General features: G+C 43.5%; 1 protein-coding gene across 3 annotated transcripts in view; it reads left to right on the top strand.

The window, feature by feature from the left end:
* The window catches only part of ANKRD11 (ankyrin repeat domain containing 11), a 160,311-nt gene that overhangs the window by 14,257 nt on the left and 127,602 nt on the right, over positions 1 to 18,452 (top strand). Inside the window, exon 2 of one of the 3 annotated variants that reach the window (XM_072872559.1) lies at positions 12,723 to 12,802. Coding sequence is in view for 1 of the 3 variants with exons in the window: in XM_072872561.1 (XP_072728662.1) it covers positions 12,794 to 12,802 (9 nt within the window). In the remaining 2 variants the exon portion in view is untranslated. Of the gene's footprint in view, positions 1 to 12,722; positions 12,803 to 18,452 lie in introns of those variants that run through there. The other 2 variants (XM_072872560.1, XM_072872561.1) reach the window with 2 other exon arrangements.

Genomic DNA, 18,452 nt, shown 5'->3' with positions numbered 1-18,452 from the left:
TCACTTTGAGACTATTTTAGGGTTCACTTATTTGCACTTGGGCTTGGTCTGGCAGCTGATATGTTACCTTAGGAGAAGTCATGAAAAAGTGTTAATTGCAGATAAAACATTATAACTGCCATTCTGCTGCCTCCTTTTCTTGGATACTTGGGTTGCCTTTGAGCCACTTGCGTTCCGTGTCGTTCGGTGTGGTGCCTTGAAGGCGGCATTGAATCTAGCTCCATTAATTGTGCTGGAGGTCTGGAAGGGAAGCGTGCTTTCTAACACAGCCTGGGCATGGTGCCGTTACCAAGAAAATGGTGCAAATCGGGACGAGATGTGGGGCGGTGGGGAATTTGGAGGAGCTGCCTTGTGTGCAGTTGTGGGAAGAGGGATTTCTTCAGGGAGTGGGTGAATTGTTTCCTTCTGCTCTGAACAGCCTCTTAATGAACTGCCCTCTCCAGGGTGTAGAGAGATTAACCTCCCATGGCTAACTTCAACCTGGGAGACTTCCACCATATTGCTGCCTTCAAGTGTTTGTATCTAAAAATACATCCGTGCTGCTGTACAGCGGGCTCAAGGCATGTTAATCCTTTTTCCTTCAGGAAGGAGACGTGCTACTGGATGAACTACGGCATAAATTGCATTTCTGCTGTGCAGTATTCCCACTTTTCTTCTTCCAACAAAAAAATGTGATGGAAAAAATTGTTCTGGTTGGAATTCCCTCTCTGACAACAATAGCAGAAATGGGGTGGGGTGGTTTGAAAATGTTTGGTGATGAGAAGTTTTGGAGGAGCAAGCTCTCCCAGGCTGGACAGACGTCACCACGTGATTCCTCTTTACTGTTTAGTCTTCTGCAGAAACGGCAGTGTTCTCTCAGCTGGCTGTTTGAATATTTTGACCACTCTGTCTCTTCTAAGCAGAACTGTTTAAGAATGCTTTGTCTCTATCGCTTGCGCTACTACATTCTCTCATTCAGCTGCGTTCATTTGGTTGTAATTTAGTACTACTTTTTCTTCGGATGAGGAAGAATGAAAGCCTACCAGGCTAACACCTGTAAGCAGTACTTGGAGTTATTGCTGCCTCTGTGTGTAATGATCATCTTGGAGGCAGACAGCTTGCTGCCCTCAATACCTCATTGTAGTTCCAGACAAATTCAGATGTGCTTCAGCGTTTCTGGCTTACAAAGTCTCAGCAGTGATGCTGCTGTTTATTGTAAGGCTTTGTTTCTAGGTAACTTTGGAGAATGTTTTATGGGGGCTAGTTTAGACACAGCGCGGAGAGCTGTAGGTGAGTTTACTGCCTTGTGTGGAACAACTCGGTAGCTGATATTCTTGTGGCGAGTTATAACTTGAAGTCTTGCTGTTTGTGCCACTGGGGAAGCTGCAGTGGGGCGTTTGAGGTCTGGGATATAAAATGACTTGCAGCAAACATTGCGTAAGTATGTGTAGCTTTGGTCTCGGCGCTTACTCTTTTCTGTGTCTTCCTAAGAGAGACGCAGTTTTTACCTCTCAAGCTATTTAAAATTCAGAGTGTGTTTTCCTCCTTTCATGTTTAGCTTACCTTGACTCGTTTTGATCCAGGAGCTCACCTGCTGCATCTGCTCGACTTTTATCTGCTACACCTGCCCCTGTTCCCGAGACCTGCTGTTGATGCTAATCAGCAACAGGGCTCGGTCACAAGCTACTTAGACAACCTAAACCATTTGTAAAGAAACTTTCTTTAAGATATGGATGGCATTAGAGGGACTCGGGCTTAAAATTAGAAACTGTTTATGATGCACAGTTGTAGTTGTTTACCTTGAACCATAATTATCTTATTTCCTGAGTTAAAAACGTCACGTCAGCTTGCTGAAGCAAGATTTGATGACAAAGGAATTGTTTTTAGCCACCAGCAGAGCAAAGAACACTTCAAATGTGTGTCTAAATATGATTTTATAACCTAAAGTATAGCACACTCAGGATTTTAAATTGGCTCTGGAAGTTGCGTGGGCTTATGGGTAGGCCATTTGGCTGGGGATCAAGGGACTGGGTTTAATGCTAACTCTCTGTCCTTTTGTCCTCTGAGCGTTTTCCTTGCCACCCCCCGTGCTGTTTATTTGGACGGCGATGTGTTTGAAGGAAGGGATATGCCCTTTCACTAGGTGTTTGTAGATTTTCTCGGGGTGTGGTTTCATGGCACAGCCAGAGCTGGTTCACGGCTGCTGTGGGGGGTGAGGTTCCCCCACCCTCCCTGGGCGAGCGCTGCCTCTTCCCGGGGCGCAGGGGCCAGTTCAGCCCCTTCTGCGATGGGAGACCAGCAGGCAGGGGAAGATGACTGGGTTTTCTGCTGGGCTGGCAGGTTAAGCTGGGTGATGGACAAGCCTAAGAGAGAAGCAGGGGATCCAGCAGCTGAGCTGGGGCAGATCTCCTGCTCAGCTTTGCTCAGCTGTAACCGGTTACTTCACCCGCAGCCCCCGAGCCTCTCCTGAGGAGCTGGGGTACCACTGACGTATGCAGACAGACATTTGACTTCCTTATGCTATTATTTAGCAATGCTCTCCGGTGAGTCTTTGTGGCTGAGGTGGCCTGTGCCCTCCTCTTACCATTTTCCAGACCTGCTGTCTGTAGCTAAGTGCGACCGCAGCAGCCTGCTGCTTCATCGCCATTACCTGGTGCTGCCAGGGTGTTCATTTTTCAGGAGAATGGAAAATGGGAGGGGAGCAACTTCTTTAATGATGGCAACTGCTACTTAAACCTGTTCAGGGCTTATAATAGAAGGGGAGAAAAAATAATCAGTGGAAGCTGTAGGTGCTTTCAATTTATGTGGTATTTTTAAAGAATCTTTTTATTCTGACCTTAACTTGCCAGGACCTAGACAATAGGGGAGAGATGCTGTGTGTAAATCAAGAAGGCGCTTCCTTTACCATTTCTCCTTGCTATGTAATTTGAGGTGATTGTAAGGCGCTTGTTATAACTCTGGAAACTGAAGACTGGAGCACGTTTTAACAATTGCATTTTTCACATCGCTTTCTGGGGACCTCCTGGGTCATCAAGCCAGGTCTGCTGCTATGGCAGGTAGCGGTGTCATCTAGTCCTAGTAACGGCTGTGCGTATCTGCTTGCAAGCCTTTGAGTGAGACCTGCACATTCTTAAGAAAAGAAACCCGTATCTGAATTATCTGGTTGCCATGTTTGTGTGACTACACCAAGTTTTCTTGGCTGAGGAGGCTGTAAGCCGCTGCTTGGAGTGGGTGATCATGCACTGCTTGGATAAGTTTACTCTGGTTTTTCTTCCTCTTTGAGAGAGACTACGTGTATGTTCTTGATGGCTGAATGGTGACTTACTTGACTCCTCCTTGGCTAATTAGTGTGTTTTAAAATGGGATGCCTGCATCCTTTTCACAAATCAGCTTTCAGAAAGGAAAGGAAATAGTTCAGTTATTAATAGTAACCTGTATCCAATTTGCCACTGAATTGCATGGTTGCAAATATCTGAAGCTGTAAAGGTGACAAATGTGTCTGTCTGTCACTCTTTTTTTTCTTCTGAAGAATGGTCTGTATTTTCTCAATGTGTTAAAATTGAGCACGGAGTAAGAAATTGTAGACTCGTATTTTTAAATAAAGCAGTGCTCTTCCTAGCCTAGTAGCATCGTCAACCCTCCTTCCTTCCCTTAGAACTTACAAGGGGAATTTGAGTGGAACGGATGAGTAAAGGCCCTTTGTAAAGTTACAGGGAAGGTATTCAGTCTAATGATGGGGAAGTACATATTTGTCCCACTTCAGACTTGTATTTAGGAGGAATATAAAGAAGGTACCTGAAATATGACAGCAGCTGTGATCTAACTTTAAATTACTGGTTTAATTCCAGAGAGCATACTTCTTGTCTTCATTGGGTTGTTGAAGGCCAGCATCTTGGAGCCTAATTAGGACAAGTTGAAGCTTCAAGATGTTTTAGCTTGGCTTCATTCTGTTCAGCATGGTGGGGTTTTTGAGCTCTCGAGGATGGGCAGTACTTTTGTCTATCTTCAGAATTCCCCTTTGAGTGTCCCTTTTGATGGCCTATCAGCATATTCTTTATCCTGCATCTTTTCGATCTCAAATGGTAGAAATTCCCCTAGGTCACTGGGGGTTATTTTTGTTTTTAAGCGCAGGTGGTAGGTGTCTAGGGTGGCTATGACAAATCTAAGCTAGAGAAAGTGGCAGCTCAGTTTGCTTGCCAGATGAATGAATCTGTTGCGATTCTTTTATAGGTGCCTGTGGACAGGAATCGAGTAATCTTCTGGCTGGTTTTTGTGAAAAACTTAAATTCTGTAGCTTTTGAATATACACTAAGTTTTCTAGTTCTTGATGGATTTCTTTTAGTTTTCCCATAAACCTTTCTAATTGTCAGCATCTGGGAATATTGCTGCTCATGCTGTTGACTCTGGTAGTGCTAGTTTTCCTTTATTGCTTCTTGTTTGTATGCCCAAGAAGAGCATTTCTTGTCTTTGCCTCCTGCCTTTTACTAGAACTTATTGTGTGTTGGTTTCTGTGTTGACCTGAAAGTCTCTTCCTGGATAATGCTTTCTAAAATGTTTGATTTTCCAGCTATATTATGCCCTTCATTTTACATATCTATGTGTATGCTGCTGTACTGAAGCTTTAAAAAAAGTGCTAGTTATACTGTCTTTGTGTTATCTGACTATAGAATAATTGGATTGGAAATTTCCTACTTTTCAGATAGGGCTCAGCACATGTTTAGGATGTGGAGGTTACAATTTCTTCTCGTTTTCATGTGAACTAAAAATAATCACGGAACAGTTCTGCTTTGAATAGCCACACCATTGTGCATCCTGTGCCTCTTCCAAACGGCTATACTACGGCTACACTGAAATAAACAGCTTGAGGGTTCTGTACATTTTGCTGTTGAATTTTATGGCTGGGTAGCTAACCAGTTCAGGTTGTTTGAAAGTAGATATGATGCTGCTGTTCTCTGCTGATGGTTTTCTCGGAAACCCATTCTGTCGTGCTTAACGTATGTATTCCTTTTTGCTGTGTACCAGTAATAACGACATGTTCTTCCAAAGCAAGACAGTGGATCTTTGCTTTGCATGTGCAGATCATTTAATAAGGAAATGAGCCTGATTATGCGTCTTTTTGGAAGAGATTCAACCAGGCTGGAAAGACCCAGCAGTCTTAGGTAATTATATTTTATATTGGAGCTCTAAAAAAGAAAAATGGTAAGGGTCTGGAGGATTGTTTGGAAGCCTTGGGGCTGACAAGCAAGGATGCCTGTAGCTTCCTAGGCTGCTGAAGTGACAGTGGAGAACCATTTTTGGGTGCCTGACCCTTTTCTTATTTCCGTCCATGACAGACATGGCCACTTGATGTACGTTAATGCTGTTACAAGGCAAACGTTGCTAGTATAGTTAAGACTTCTTTATCCGTTTGCTGATAAAAGTGCATAATCTTTAAGGTAGTTAACGTTTTTTAAAACTAGGGGAGGGTTTTTTTTAACTTACACAGGCTAAATCATAGCATGGAAAACAGTGTGTCCTCCAGACCGGCAGACTGGGTCTTGTCTCTGCTTGCTGGTACAGAAGGGCAAGCTGTAGCCTTGAGCTTCAGTCCAAGGTTGGTTAAGGAAATTGCAGAAACTGTATTTTGACTTAATACTTTCCACTCATCAGAGAAGCCACAGAAGGGTGGTAAGGGTGAAGGAGGAGAGATGAGGGAACATGCTTGTGTATTTCCAGAACTCTTAATTGTGTGCACAGAATTGAAAAATCTGGTTCAGTGGAAACTGTTCAGGCTTGCTTTGCTCTTCTGCCACATCACGCCAAGAAAAAACGAGTTACTTCAGTGATTTAAGCTTTCAGGTTGTGCTGGGAGCTGGGACTCTTCTGACAGCTCCAGTTTTTTACCCTGCCAAGTACCTTTCAGGCTGCTTTCATGGATCTTTCCAGGAGAAGTGATATGTAATTTTAGGAGTTAGGAATTTCGAGATATTCTTGAGGGACGGAGAACTTGAAATGTCAAATATGAGCAGGTGACCAATAATAAAGTTGGAATGTCCAGTAACTTCAGAGTTTATTGCTCAACTGCCTGTTGTGTCTTTGCAAGACTTAAACTCAGTGAAACATTAGGCTTCTGCTGATAATTAGTTTTTTAGTTTAATGCAATTCAAACATAAAAATAGTTAAACACTTTTATATTGTCTTTTGACCTACTGATGTGAACCACAGAATTTTTATTTGAACTTCTCAAGTCTCATTTCTATAAAAGGAGACATAGAAATGTACCGTACACAAGCATCGTTTCCCGTTCTCCTTGCAAGCATGATGTTTGGAGTATGTATAAAGTAGACAACAACGGTGTGCAGTAATTCCTCGGGGTCAGCCAGGAATATTGGTGATGGAAGCTGAGTCCGATTGTTATGTCCGAGTGTAAATACTGTAACTGGTGTCATTTAATGAGCTGAAAAAAGCACAGATCTTGAGAAATACCTGAAACACATTGAAATGAGTTATTTGACATCACAGATCCTGGATTCTTTTCATTCCCTGGAGGTCTCTAAACAGTTTAGTCATTCCTGAATATAGACTATTGTCAACCCCCAGTTTCTTGTGGACTGTGTTATCCATGTCAGGCTTTCAATTAAAACACTTAAGGGAGAATTTGGTTCCACAGGAACCACATTTTTCCTTTCCTTCATGCTTGTTTTGGTGGGATAAATTGAGCCTTAGGCTCTTCAGCCCACACAAAAGTATCTTGATCTGTGTTTTTGAGGACAGTATCAGGTTATTTTGTGTTTTTATCAAGTGGCAAAGATGACAGGAGCTTTAAAAAAATGTAGATCTCAGCATGCATATTGTCTGCAGGGCAAAATAAAGGAACTTTGAGACCAAGAATATATTACCTACTTAGTTTCTGAAAGTTATCAAATTAAATTTTACTTGATGCTACAGTTTTGTCAGAATCAAACATACTGAAAGTTGTTTTTTCTTTTTTTTTTTAAGCACTAGTGGAATTCTCTCTGCACTTTGGTTTTTCACTTCAGTAATTGGTACTGCATGAGCGTAGCTGGCTATCATGATTGCTGCAGAAACATTTGCTGCTTTGTAGACTCCAGTGAAAGGCACTTTCTGTAGCTCACACCGCTACTGGAAATGTCTTCTGAAAGCGTAGGAGCGGCTGCACGCGTGAGCGAGTGTGACTCTGGTCCTGTTGAACACCGCAGCGTGCTCAGCGTACGTGTATTGGGAGATGGTTGGTCTGTAAGCTACTGATAGGATGCAGGGCATTTCAGTTAAAGGCAAGTTATTTATCCAATTTCTGCGTATTTCTTGGAACCAAGTCTTTCTCTCCCCCTTCAGATCTCCGGTACGACGCTTCTCCTTTTTCCTTCTCTTTCTAAATAATCCTGAGCTGTGTAGAGTGGTCTGGATGTGCTTTTCCAGGCTCTTGAGTGAAATTGCCACAAATCTGATGATCTTTATTAGCCGTACGTCCCCTCGAGGGGCCAGAGGGAAGCTTTTGGTGCTGCGGTGGGCAGGACTGTTCTTGGCTCTCAAGGGGCTGTGAGCAAAACCTATGGAAAGGAGCAGAGGCGGTAATTCCTGCATCGCTTCTGTGTATGTGGCACTTTGATTTCTTCCCTGAACTCCAGCGCTTGTCGTCTGGGTTCTTAACCAACTTGGGTGCTGTAACCAGGCAGGAATAGAATCCCTGTTGTTGCAGAAGGTACCTACAAATATTCCTGGAAGGCATGTAGTCGATAAGAAGTATGTGGGGTTTGTAGTGCTGTCTGCATATGGATTCTCCCCCCCGCCTCCATTTTATCAGATTCTTGAATTGTAACGTGATTTTACAATTTCTGAGAATAAGCCTCTGTCATCATTTCAGCAGGGTGAAAGACCAGTGTTTGCGTACAGGGTGCTGTGTAAAGCTGTGCAGTCTCGCCGAGCTGTTCGGAGCATGCCTGTGGAGTGCGCTGGAAAACGTTTCTACGTTTCCCCTCCCTCCAAATTTGTTGTACTCGTACCTCCTTGAGTTCTGTATCTGAGGTAACGGAGCTTATCTGAAAATGTAAGCTCATGGGTGTCCTGTGCGTTCCCCAGTGTATATTTGTATTGAGGCCCTCAGAGAGATGCCTCATTGAAATTCTGTCTCTCCCTGAAATTATTTTGAGGGAAGCAGATGAGTGCTGTGGAAAAAGGCTATCCTACTCCCTGGAGATTTTTTCCATTCAGAAGTTGGTCTAAACCAGAATCTAAATCTCATACTGATATCCTGTTACGCTTCTTAGTTCTGGATCACCATAAGATCTGAATTGATGCAAGTCTGTCTTTAAATCAAAATACAACTTTTTGCTTCAAAGAAGCACTAATAGGAAAACAAGTACTTGCTTGTGGGAGGTTGGCCTCTTGATTGCTTGAAATGAGACTTCAGCAGACGGCTTCTTTCCTACTCCCTGTAAAATGGAGATTTAAGTAGAACCTGTTCTGCATTCAGTTGATCAAATGTAGAAATATCTAGATGTATAAAATTGTTGAATCTTGAACACATTTTTCATAGAGACCCTCCTAAGTGGCTCTGCATCTGTACAGAACCGGTCCGGTTTTATTCATTTACGGCTGACATCAGTCTATGAAGCCACCTCCTGCCTCACTACTGGAACCAGTTAGCGTTCCCCTGCCAGATCTCAGCCGCCTGCCTGAGCTGCTTTCATGTAAATAGTCTATAGTTAATCTTAATGCAAGCATACTGTGTTTTTTCAGGTCACATCTGGCGATTGTAAAGCATTTTCCATCTTCAGATACTGATTTCTGTAGTTAGGAGATACCCCTTTATTAAAGAAGTTTGAATTACTTAATTCCCAATTTTTTCAGCGAGCGCTAGGAAAAGTTGCACCGTGTGCTCTAAATCTGAAGTTTACTGATCTGTCTGGGAGTGCAGCAAGAGGAATCAATAACTAATCAGTGGGGAACTGCTGAGGACTACGTGTTAAAGAACAGGAGTTGCTGGGAGAACTTAGGTTGAAACACTTTTTTTTTTTTTTAATGGAACTGTCTGCTTACTCAGAGTTTCCAAATTACTTCATGTTAATATAAAGTAAAGCATCACAGGTCTTGAAATACTGAGCCTGTTTTAAACCAGAATCTGGTCACCTTGAATACTTAATTATTTGGTATTTATACTACCATTTCAATGCAAAGGAAAAACGAATGTCTGCCATTTTGCATTGCAAAATGGTTTCTGTGTAGCTGCGGCTAGCTTGGCGCGCGTCGGAGCGGTGTCCAACGGTCAGCGTTGTGAGCTTACGGAGGGGAAAACAAGGGTAGTAATGTTAGTTTGTGATATATTTTCATCAGACTAAAGCTAAGAAAATTGGATGGATAAATGTGTCTAACATTATTAATTATAATTTAGGCTTTTGGGAGTGAAGGTAGTTTTAAATTGAAGTGTTGGATTCTGCACAACAGGAACGTTGTGGGGGTGACCTTGAATACATATAGCCAGTCAGGTTTTGCCCATGAGCTGGGTGGTGGGCATCTTCTGCTGAAGTATTTGCTGTACTTCATGGGTAATTTGATAATGATTTCATTAAAAAATGGTGCACTGTTTGTTGTGAAAGTTACTTGGCTCATATGTGGTCACTATGTCAGTGTTACAATACTTAATATATATTTTATATGCGAGCTAAGTGATGAATAAAATTGCTATACGCAGGCCAGGAAGCAGATGTAAATAGATCTTCAAAATTGTGTCATGGGACAGGGTTTCTGTAGACTTGTATGATAATTTTGTTCACAATTGATCATAGTTACTGCTGTCAGCAAGTAGCACTACTCATTTTCCAGATAATGTAGTTGGAAGTTCAGCTTGTTTTCCCCAGTTTATCTTTGATTGCTGTTTAAGTGGATAGCTCTAATTAGAGTTGTGACTTTTATTATGGAGAAGAAGGGTGTTCAAGGAGTAGGAGAATCATGCTGGAAAAGATGCTGTGCAAGTGTTGTCATCGTACTCCGTAGGACTGCCGTTCCCCATCAGGGGATCCTTCAGTGCCCCAGGACTCACTCGCCTTGGAAAAAACCATGAGGTAGCTGTATGTCTTTATCTCCTTTGCTCTTTTGAAAGAAAAATGTCAGCAAACTTTCATTTGTTTCCCTTTTGCTCGTCTGGAAAAATTTCCCTGCTGCAGGATTTTCTTTCTTTGAGTCAGGACCGTGTGCCCATACGTGTTCCTTTGGGTTTTTTGGTTTTATCTTGCCTGTTCCTTTTCACTGTGGTTCCCAAGACTTTCCTTAGCTTAGCTGGTAGCAGCTCTACCCTGGATGCAGCTGTGTTGCTCATCTGGACATCTTCAATTTTTCATCAGGGAGTGAAAGTTTCTCAAAACAAACGAGGCTCTCCCAGGGTTGCCAGTCTTCTCTGCCGTATTTCTGTCCCCATTAGCCTCGGGGTCTCTTGTGGACGGTTCTCTAAAGACCGTCCCGGTGGAAGGCAGGTGTCCAAATCCAGCTCCATCAGAGGAGCGGCTTGTAAGGTGACGGGCAGCAAGCAAGTATAAAATTGAACTGCATGTCACGAGGTCTACGTAGGCCAGTCCTGTTGGCTGCTAAGTTGTGAAAAGATTATGGGAAACTAAATCTGTTGCTGTTTAAAGAAGCGTTGCACTCTGGAGCATGGTACGAGGGAGCTGGGCCTTAAAGTCGTGGAGGTGGAATTCGGGGGAATAATAATAGATTAAAAGAAGGTTTAAAAAGTAGTGGTTGTCTGCCCCAAAGGAGCTCCATGGTAGAGGCGTCAGTGTGAGAGGTTTTAGAAAAAGAACACAAGCAGCAGAGTGTGACGAGGAGGAGGAGGAGGACCAGTATGCGAAGGTCCTAGGAGTTAAGGTGGTCTGTGTGAGTTGGGGAGTCTTTAGTGCTTAGTAAGGGGCAGCTGTGAACGGAGCAAGCAAATAAAAGCGGTATTTAGTTTTGCTGAAAAGAACACATTTTGTACTTTGTCGTTCCCCACTTGTAACTTTATATATGTGAATTTTTGAGTATAAAACTGTTTTTTAGGACTTCTCCTTTTAGAAGAAAAGGTAATTTGGAAGAAATCCAAATTTTCCGTTCTCATCTGGAACAGGGGTTGGTCATTGTGTCTCTCGGTGTGGCTTACAGAAATCAGAAGGGACACGGGATTTGGAGCGGGGAGTTTGGCAGCGAGCAGTGCGTGGAGTTGGCAATTAACCCTTTAACCTGTTTGTGCGGACCAGAATAACTCCAGTCGGAGCGGGGAAGGCGCAGTGCCTGCGCGTCAGGTTACTGCTGCTCGCCCGACACAGCCGAGCGTTAGCGGTTGTAGTCTGCAGTGCATCATCAGCTTATTTCTTTGTGCAAAGCTCCTTTATTGAGCTGCTTCTCTGTGGAAGCGAGGCAGAAGCTCAGGTATTGCTATTACACATCTAATGCATGTTTTGAAGAAATTCTGCGGTTTTGCTTAGAGCGTACGTTGACTCTTCCCATATTTACAGGTCCCTTACAGGTAGAAGTAAGAACCTGCTCATGCTGAGCGGATATCAGGAGGTGTTTTGGTTCATCATGGACGTAAAAAATCTGGGATAAGACAGGGTTTTACATGCGGCTCTGCCCAAGCTCTCTGGTCTTCCACATTGCAAACCCTCAAACATGCTTATTTGTAGTTCAGGCTTGCCCTTGCTCGTGTGACTTGTACGGGCTCCTGCTGAGCTGTGCTGTCCAAAACTTGTCGCCTCTGCAGCCGGGGAGCAGGCCAGATCACCTGAAAAACGATAGTGACTTTCGTGGAGATCTCATCTGGAACAGACTAATTTGCTCTGACTGGGAGAGAAATTTATTTCTGAGCGAGCGTGCTGTCAGGCGTGCAGGCAGAGCTGGGTGACTCATGAGATCGGCCGGCTTTAGCTGCAGCCCTGACGCTTGTCAGGCAAGTCGGGTTTCTGCCGGCACTGGCGTGACAGTCACCTGAGACAGCTCACGCCGCGCAGCTGAGCGTTCCTCTGTCGTGAGGAGTGGTGAAGAGTTCAGGTACGGGGTTTTGGACTCGGAACCGTCTGCCAACCCTTTTATGTACCAGTTCAGCCGCCCGGTTAATTAATGTAATTCCCCTTTGCCTTGGGTGCCGAGAGCTCCTGCTGGTTCCTGCCTGGCGTCGGAAATTTCACTTTGGGAATCTGTAGCTGGAAAAATATCCTTGAAAGGTGCAGCAAGAGCTGTTTAAAGAAATAAAGAAAAAGTTAGAGGTTTGTAATAGATTAACTGCTATTCAGGCAAGGATCCAAAGGTATGCCTAAAAAGAAAACGCTTGTGTGGTGGGTAATTCCACGTAAGCTGTTCAAGAAAGTGAATTACCGGCACAGGGCATCTGGTGGCACGCCGTGGGCAGTTCACTCGTTCCCTGCGTAGTCCGTCGGTCATGAGTTGCTCACAGTTGGGGGGGTGACATAACTTTTTTAGTAAATAAAATGACTGTAAAACCACACAGATAGTTACAGAAACCTTGAGACGAGTAAATTTTTTTTTTTTAAATCTATTATCAGAAAGTTATGGAACTTGGTTGATGCTCTGCTGAGCTTTCCACAATGTCTTTTAGTTTTCTGTTTGTGCAGACTCGTTATCAGGAAGTTTATTTCTGGATTAGGCAAGGATTTGTAGTTAGTAGCCTTCATGTACGCAAATATAGTATGCTTGTCGTGAATAAAATTAAATTGTGTGTTTTAATTTTCTAATGAACTGATTCCTGTGTTTTTCAGATTACACAGCGTTTTTGGGACACACCTCTGTTGGATTTTTATATATGTCCTGCTAACAACAGCTTTCAACTATGGAATCGGTAAATATTTACCTTGCTTCTGTCCCAGTTTTCTGTTTTATTGCTAACAAGTGCTTGTGTCCATGCCGATGTGTTTGTGGTTTGGGTTTGGTTTTTTTTAAATTTTTCTTTATTTTCTGAAATTTGAAGGTAAAAATTGCAAACTTCCATGGAATAACTTAAAGGTACTAACCAAGAATATCTTCGGAAATGTCCTTCGTTCTGAGATGCCCTTTCACTTTCATATCATTTCAAATGTAGAAGTTTTTCTCTGACTTCAGTGAAAGCAGAAGTTAACTTTCCGGTGGGGGCAGTTCCAGCACTGGTTTGTCCAGCAGACTGCCTAGCTTGTTGGTGCAGTTGCCTGCTGAGTATTAAGTACCCTCCTACCTCTGGTATAGCACGGTCCTCTTTCTTTGTCTTCACTTTCAAAATGTCTGTCTTTTTTTTTTTTTTTTTTAAAAAAGGTTCCTAAAAAGTGCCAGTTTCACAATGTTACGTCTCCTTGTGATTAGGTACAATTGAAACAGATGGTACCTGCGTTTCATTTGGGCCAGAGAAACCTCCCAATATGCTGAGACTACAGTCTGATGCAGTGTTAGGATTCAACTTTTTGGTAGCATTAGCAGATGTAGAAATAATAGGCTATCCTAGAGTAGAATTTAGGGGGGGGAAAGATTTTTCCCTGAGCGTTTTGAGAGTGGATGAGAGAGGTCGGTGCTGTCCTCTGGCAAGCAAAATGATATCGATGTAGCTGGTAGGAAGGAGTTTGTTCTTGCTGTTTTTTTCTGCAGCACGGGCAGTTTGGTGTGTTGCAAGCTGAATAAGCTGTTGTTCGCTGCTCTCCGTGAGCTCAGCTTTGCAGCGTGTGTCGTGGCAGCGTTATGGAGGGGAAGCTCAGCACGGCAGAGTTGAAGGTCATCCTCAGCACGCCCAGAAACACTGTGGAGAAGGCTCTCAATGGATAACCTATAGTGCGTTGGTTCTGCCGTGGGGCTTCGGGTACTTGGCTGACCTCTTGGTTTATGCTGCAGTGGGATTATTTGTGTTGAAATTGTCGTTATGATAAAGGCCGTTATTGAAGGAGAGTTACTCTATGTAGAAATATCGGTCTGCTCTATCAGGTGGCTTTGCAAGCTGGTAGGTTTCTTTCGTGGGGGGGTGGATCTTTGTGTTTAGTTTGTCCATAATAATTCCAATTTAGTTTGTCCATAATTGCAAGGTATTCAGATGGAGACAAGATGTTATTTCAGTTTCCCTTGGTGGATATTAATAGCAGTAGAAGCCTTTCACAGTGAAACAAAACAGACTAGGCATCAGTAACTCTCCCCTGCTGCAGCTAAGTAATTAAAGCGTATGAAGTGTGAGACCTTTTGCTGTAGTATGCAGTAGCTCTTTCCTTAATGGGTGCTCTGCAGTCCTCTGGAAAACTGAGCTGAATCCTAATGTCAATTATGAAACAGGTTGTTTACTACCTACTGTATTTCATAGTTCAGCATGAAGATTTTTCATTCAGAATTTTGAAGTAAATTCAAAATTTTTTTGAATTTGTTTTGCTTTTTTGAATGCAAACCGTACTTTTAAAAACAGAATAGTATTAATTGCAGTACCTTTCACTTAAATGAAAACTTACTAAACATTCGAATGTATTTGCGCAGTATACTTGCCCACTGGGCAAAATGACTCGCTTCTTGACAGATTATAGAGCATTATGGCAGGCTGCACCTCTCCAGGGCCTTCTCTCTACATCACCTGCCTTTTGGCCACTAATATCTTTTAGGATTATTACCGAGAGCTTAAATTATGCACTACATTGCTATGGTAGCTGCCCTTTAGAAAAATTTGCCACATACGCTTTTCTCCATCTTCAGCCCTTTTCTCTCTGGATGTTTTGTACTTGGTTTCTGTAAGGCCATGCTATGTTGGTTACGGGTCTAGCTGAAACTGTGGATGGAAAAACTTGACAGATGAAGGCTGAGGAGGTATGATGTGACAAAACATTCACACGGTGTAGAAAGAAGTACTATGAAGTTAGATGTTTCTCTGACTTCTGAAAAAAAAGAGTGATTTTGCTTTGTGGGTTTTGTGAGCCCTGGGAGATGATAGTTAAGTCACCTTTTCCAGTAAAGTAAGCTTTTATCCGCTGCTCTGCAAAGACAGGCTATTGCATTACTTAAAATGCCTGTTGGTCTGGCATCTAATAGTTCCATTCCTGGGCCATTGCAGTATGGAGACGTTGGCACAAGGGGAGAAGATCAAAATCCTCCAGTGTTGGCTGAAAGAAATGACCCAAACCTGGCATGTTCTGAAACTCTCTGCAGAGGTGAATTCACAGGCTTTGTGCTGGTGGGAGGCTACGGCATACGTGGTCACTGCAGTTTATCACGCAGGTATCCACCAGCGCACCGATGAGCAGTTTATGCCATCCTCCGAGTAGCCCAAGGATTGAACAGAATTAATGTCTGGCCCAAGCTTGAGTTAAAACCCTCTCATCCTAAAAGGCAGCCGTTCTAAAAGCGGGTCCTTGTCATCTTTAACTCCTTGTGCTGTGGGTAGGTAAAACCCTGGGGTGCCTCGGTACCCGTGTGCCGAACTGTCAGAGTGGTGATGTGCCACCTCCTGGCTTGGCTGGGGAGAAGGTGGTGTATGGCGAAAGTGCTCGGCTTTTGTCACCCATCCATTTGTGACTACGGGAATGAGGTTGTCCTTGCTGCAAATCTGTGACTGAAAAACCACTGGGGCACAAAACTGGCTGTTTGGGGTTTTTTCTTCCTCCTCAAGCAACTTGTGTGTACCAGCGTGTAACCTGCTGTAAAGGATGCTGCCTCGATTCCCCGTTGAAAGAGGCTGAGGAGCCTGATCTTCAGGACCAGGCTTACCTTTGTAGGAAGATCCTGCTGTGTTTGCTCTCTTCTGATGATGCGTTCCACATTTCATAGCTTGGCTAATGGAAATAAAGCTTCGGTGCCAGAAAGGGACTCGGAGGGCGTCCACCGTGCTCTTCCCTTCGGTTGCAAACCTGATGCAGGGTGTTTCTGTCCCTGGGAGGAGGTTTGTTCCCGTCACGTGTGCCAATACCACTGTTTGTGATGGTGTGCTGTTAACTTGATCACCAAGATGCTCTGCATTTAAATAAAATATAAATATTTAGAGGTTTGTGTAGATTGTGGCGTGATCTGCTGACCCAGAAGTAGTTGCGTTGGCGCAGCTGGAGGACCAGAAGTGCTGTGGTACGTTGTGGGGAGGGAGCAGAGGGCCTGTTCCACTGCAGGAAGTGTTATGAAAGTCTGAGATTTCTCCATTTTGGTAGATGGCTCTTTTATTGCGAAATGCAGGAGTTGCTACAAACATTGCTACCCTCAGTTCTCTAAAACAGACTTGGTTTTTTTGTGTTCTGTTGTTTTGTTTCCCCCCGCCAGCTTTCCATAGTAATAACAGCAGAGGTCCCGTCTAAATGGGCGGAGAAGAACGGAGTTCAGTCGACTGCCTGAGATGCCGGCTTCACGTAGCCTGAATGGCTGCAACGCGGCGGCACTCACGCCACAATGAGTAGGACAGGTATTTTCTCACTAAACTGCTTTGAAAGGTTTGCTCGAAAAAAGCCGGGTTCATCACGGTAGCTTCTTTTTACTTGTTGACGGCAAGAAATGGCTGCATCGCACGGGGCTCGTTCTGGGGTTCGCTGACTCGATGGGTTTGCAGCGCCGGAGCCGACAGCTGGTGTGATTCACATTTCCCGACATCTTCATTAGGGAAGCAGAAGGGTCAAGGCTTTCTCCGAGCAGCAGAGAGATTGCGGCGGCTTTTGATGGTGGTTTTGGCACTGGTATTTTACGGACTTCATAATGAATATGTAGGTGTAAGATTAAAAGAATTAATAAGGTAGTGCTGCTAAACAGAATTGCTTTTCAGAGCTGCAGCCGTGCCTCGTTCTGACCTCCCGAGAAGGATACAATTGTAAAGCGGAGGCCCGTAGTGGAAAAACAATTACAATACGTGCTTCCAGGATTGAATTGTCCTCAAAGTCAGATGCTGCAATAATGGTAGCGTTGTTTAGGTGGAACATGACTTTACTTAACTGCTTGTTATTTTTCTATTCATGTTCATGTACAGTTTTCAATTTTTACTGCTTTGGGGGAAATAGATCTTAGTATTCCACAAGGAAGATATTTCTTTGCATAGAAGTGTTCTTCTGAGTTTCCAGGCTTTTTTCCACGTTTCAATTCTTATCCCTTCCAAATTAGAGGGGTTGCAAGATAAAGCAACAGAAGTGCAGCGTACATTTTTTTCTTTAGCACGTTGGTCACAGTGAGCTGAGCAGCGAGGCTTTCCGTGTGGTTCTGGGGTATGGTGTGGAAGCGTTGGCTTTTGGGGCAAGAAGCTGATGTGTTATGAAGCAGGGCCTGGGGAGGGGAAGCCATGTGCAAGTGGGATTAATAGTCTCATGTAACAGTAAAGAAGTGGAGCTGTGTGGCTTGTGGGTTTGACTGACTTTTGCTGTAGTCCTTACCTCACCCCACCCCTGAAATGGTGGAGCCCTTTTTCTCGGAAAAATTTAGATTTTGGAAGTGCCTTAAAGCAGCTGGGTGGCTCTTCAGGTGCAGGTTTGCCTGGAGTGTTTCAGATGAGGCAGTTTGGGTTTGTGCTGGTGGGGAGCTCACCAGTTCACCCAGTGCTCGTCTCTGGCACGGCGCTCGTGCACTGTCGTACCTGTGTGAATGTGAGGTGGGTTTCCATGGCCATTAGGAGTGGTAAGCTTTTTCTGTTTGTCCATTTTGTATATAATCTAAATTTAATTTTTGAAGCTGTATCTTCACCGTAAGCAGAGGTTAAACAGAGGTGGCTTTATTGTGAGCCTAGATCTCTTCGTTGGTCAAAGGGGCTTGAGTTTTTGCACGCAAAACACCTCTGACACCTGCAGAAAAGAGATTTCAAATCCTTCCCTCTACCCCAATGAAGGAGCTGGATTCTCAGGTGTAATCTCAGCGTAAGCATTTGATTTGAGTGTTTGAATTGCTGCTTTTACAGTTCTCTGTATTTTATCAGAATTGGTTAAATTGCCAATGTTATTCACATGCCACTTCTGGCAGATGCCACCTACATGCCCTCGGTTTGAACATACCTTTTAGAAGTGTAGGTAGGGAAGCTCCTTTCTTGCATGTCAGACGTTAGAGAGTGGAACACTTACATTAATTCGCTTTCACGAACCTTTCCACTGCTAATAAGCTAACCTGGCCCATGTGCACAATACAGCACCTTTCATGAACAGAGCTGAGCTAAGCAGAAACTTTGAAAAATGTCTTGCTTGACTTGTTTCTTTGGGTGTAATTCAGATCTGTGTGTTCGTGATGCAGAAGGAAGTTCTTGGTAAGAGCAACCCACAACCAAATGCAACGCTTGTCCTCCTTCCGCTCATCTCCTGTTTAGAACTAGACAAAGCCATGGCAATAATTACCTAAAAAGAAGGAAAATAACTGGTTGGGTTTTTTTCCTCTGACTCTACTTGTTTTTGAATAATTTTATTCTCCGAAGGGGCTGCATTATGACCACAAAAATCGTAATTTTTAAAAAAATACCATATAGTTTTGAGTTTGGATTTCGTAGATTTGTATCAGCTGATGTACTCTACACTTAAAAATCACAGTTGCGTTTAGGAACAAGTTCATTAAAA

Source organism: Ciconia boyciana, chromosome 9 (assembly GCF_034638445.1).
Source record: "Ciconia boyciana chromosome 9, ASM3463844v1, whole genome shotgun sequence".
NCBI classification, from domain to species: Eukaryota; Metazoa; Chordata; class Aves; order Ciconiiformes; family Ciconiidae; genus Ciconia; species Ciconia boyciana.
Note: the sequence above shows the minus strand (reverse complement) of the source record. Positions and strands in the feature narration are given on the sequence as shown.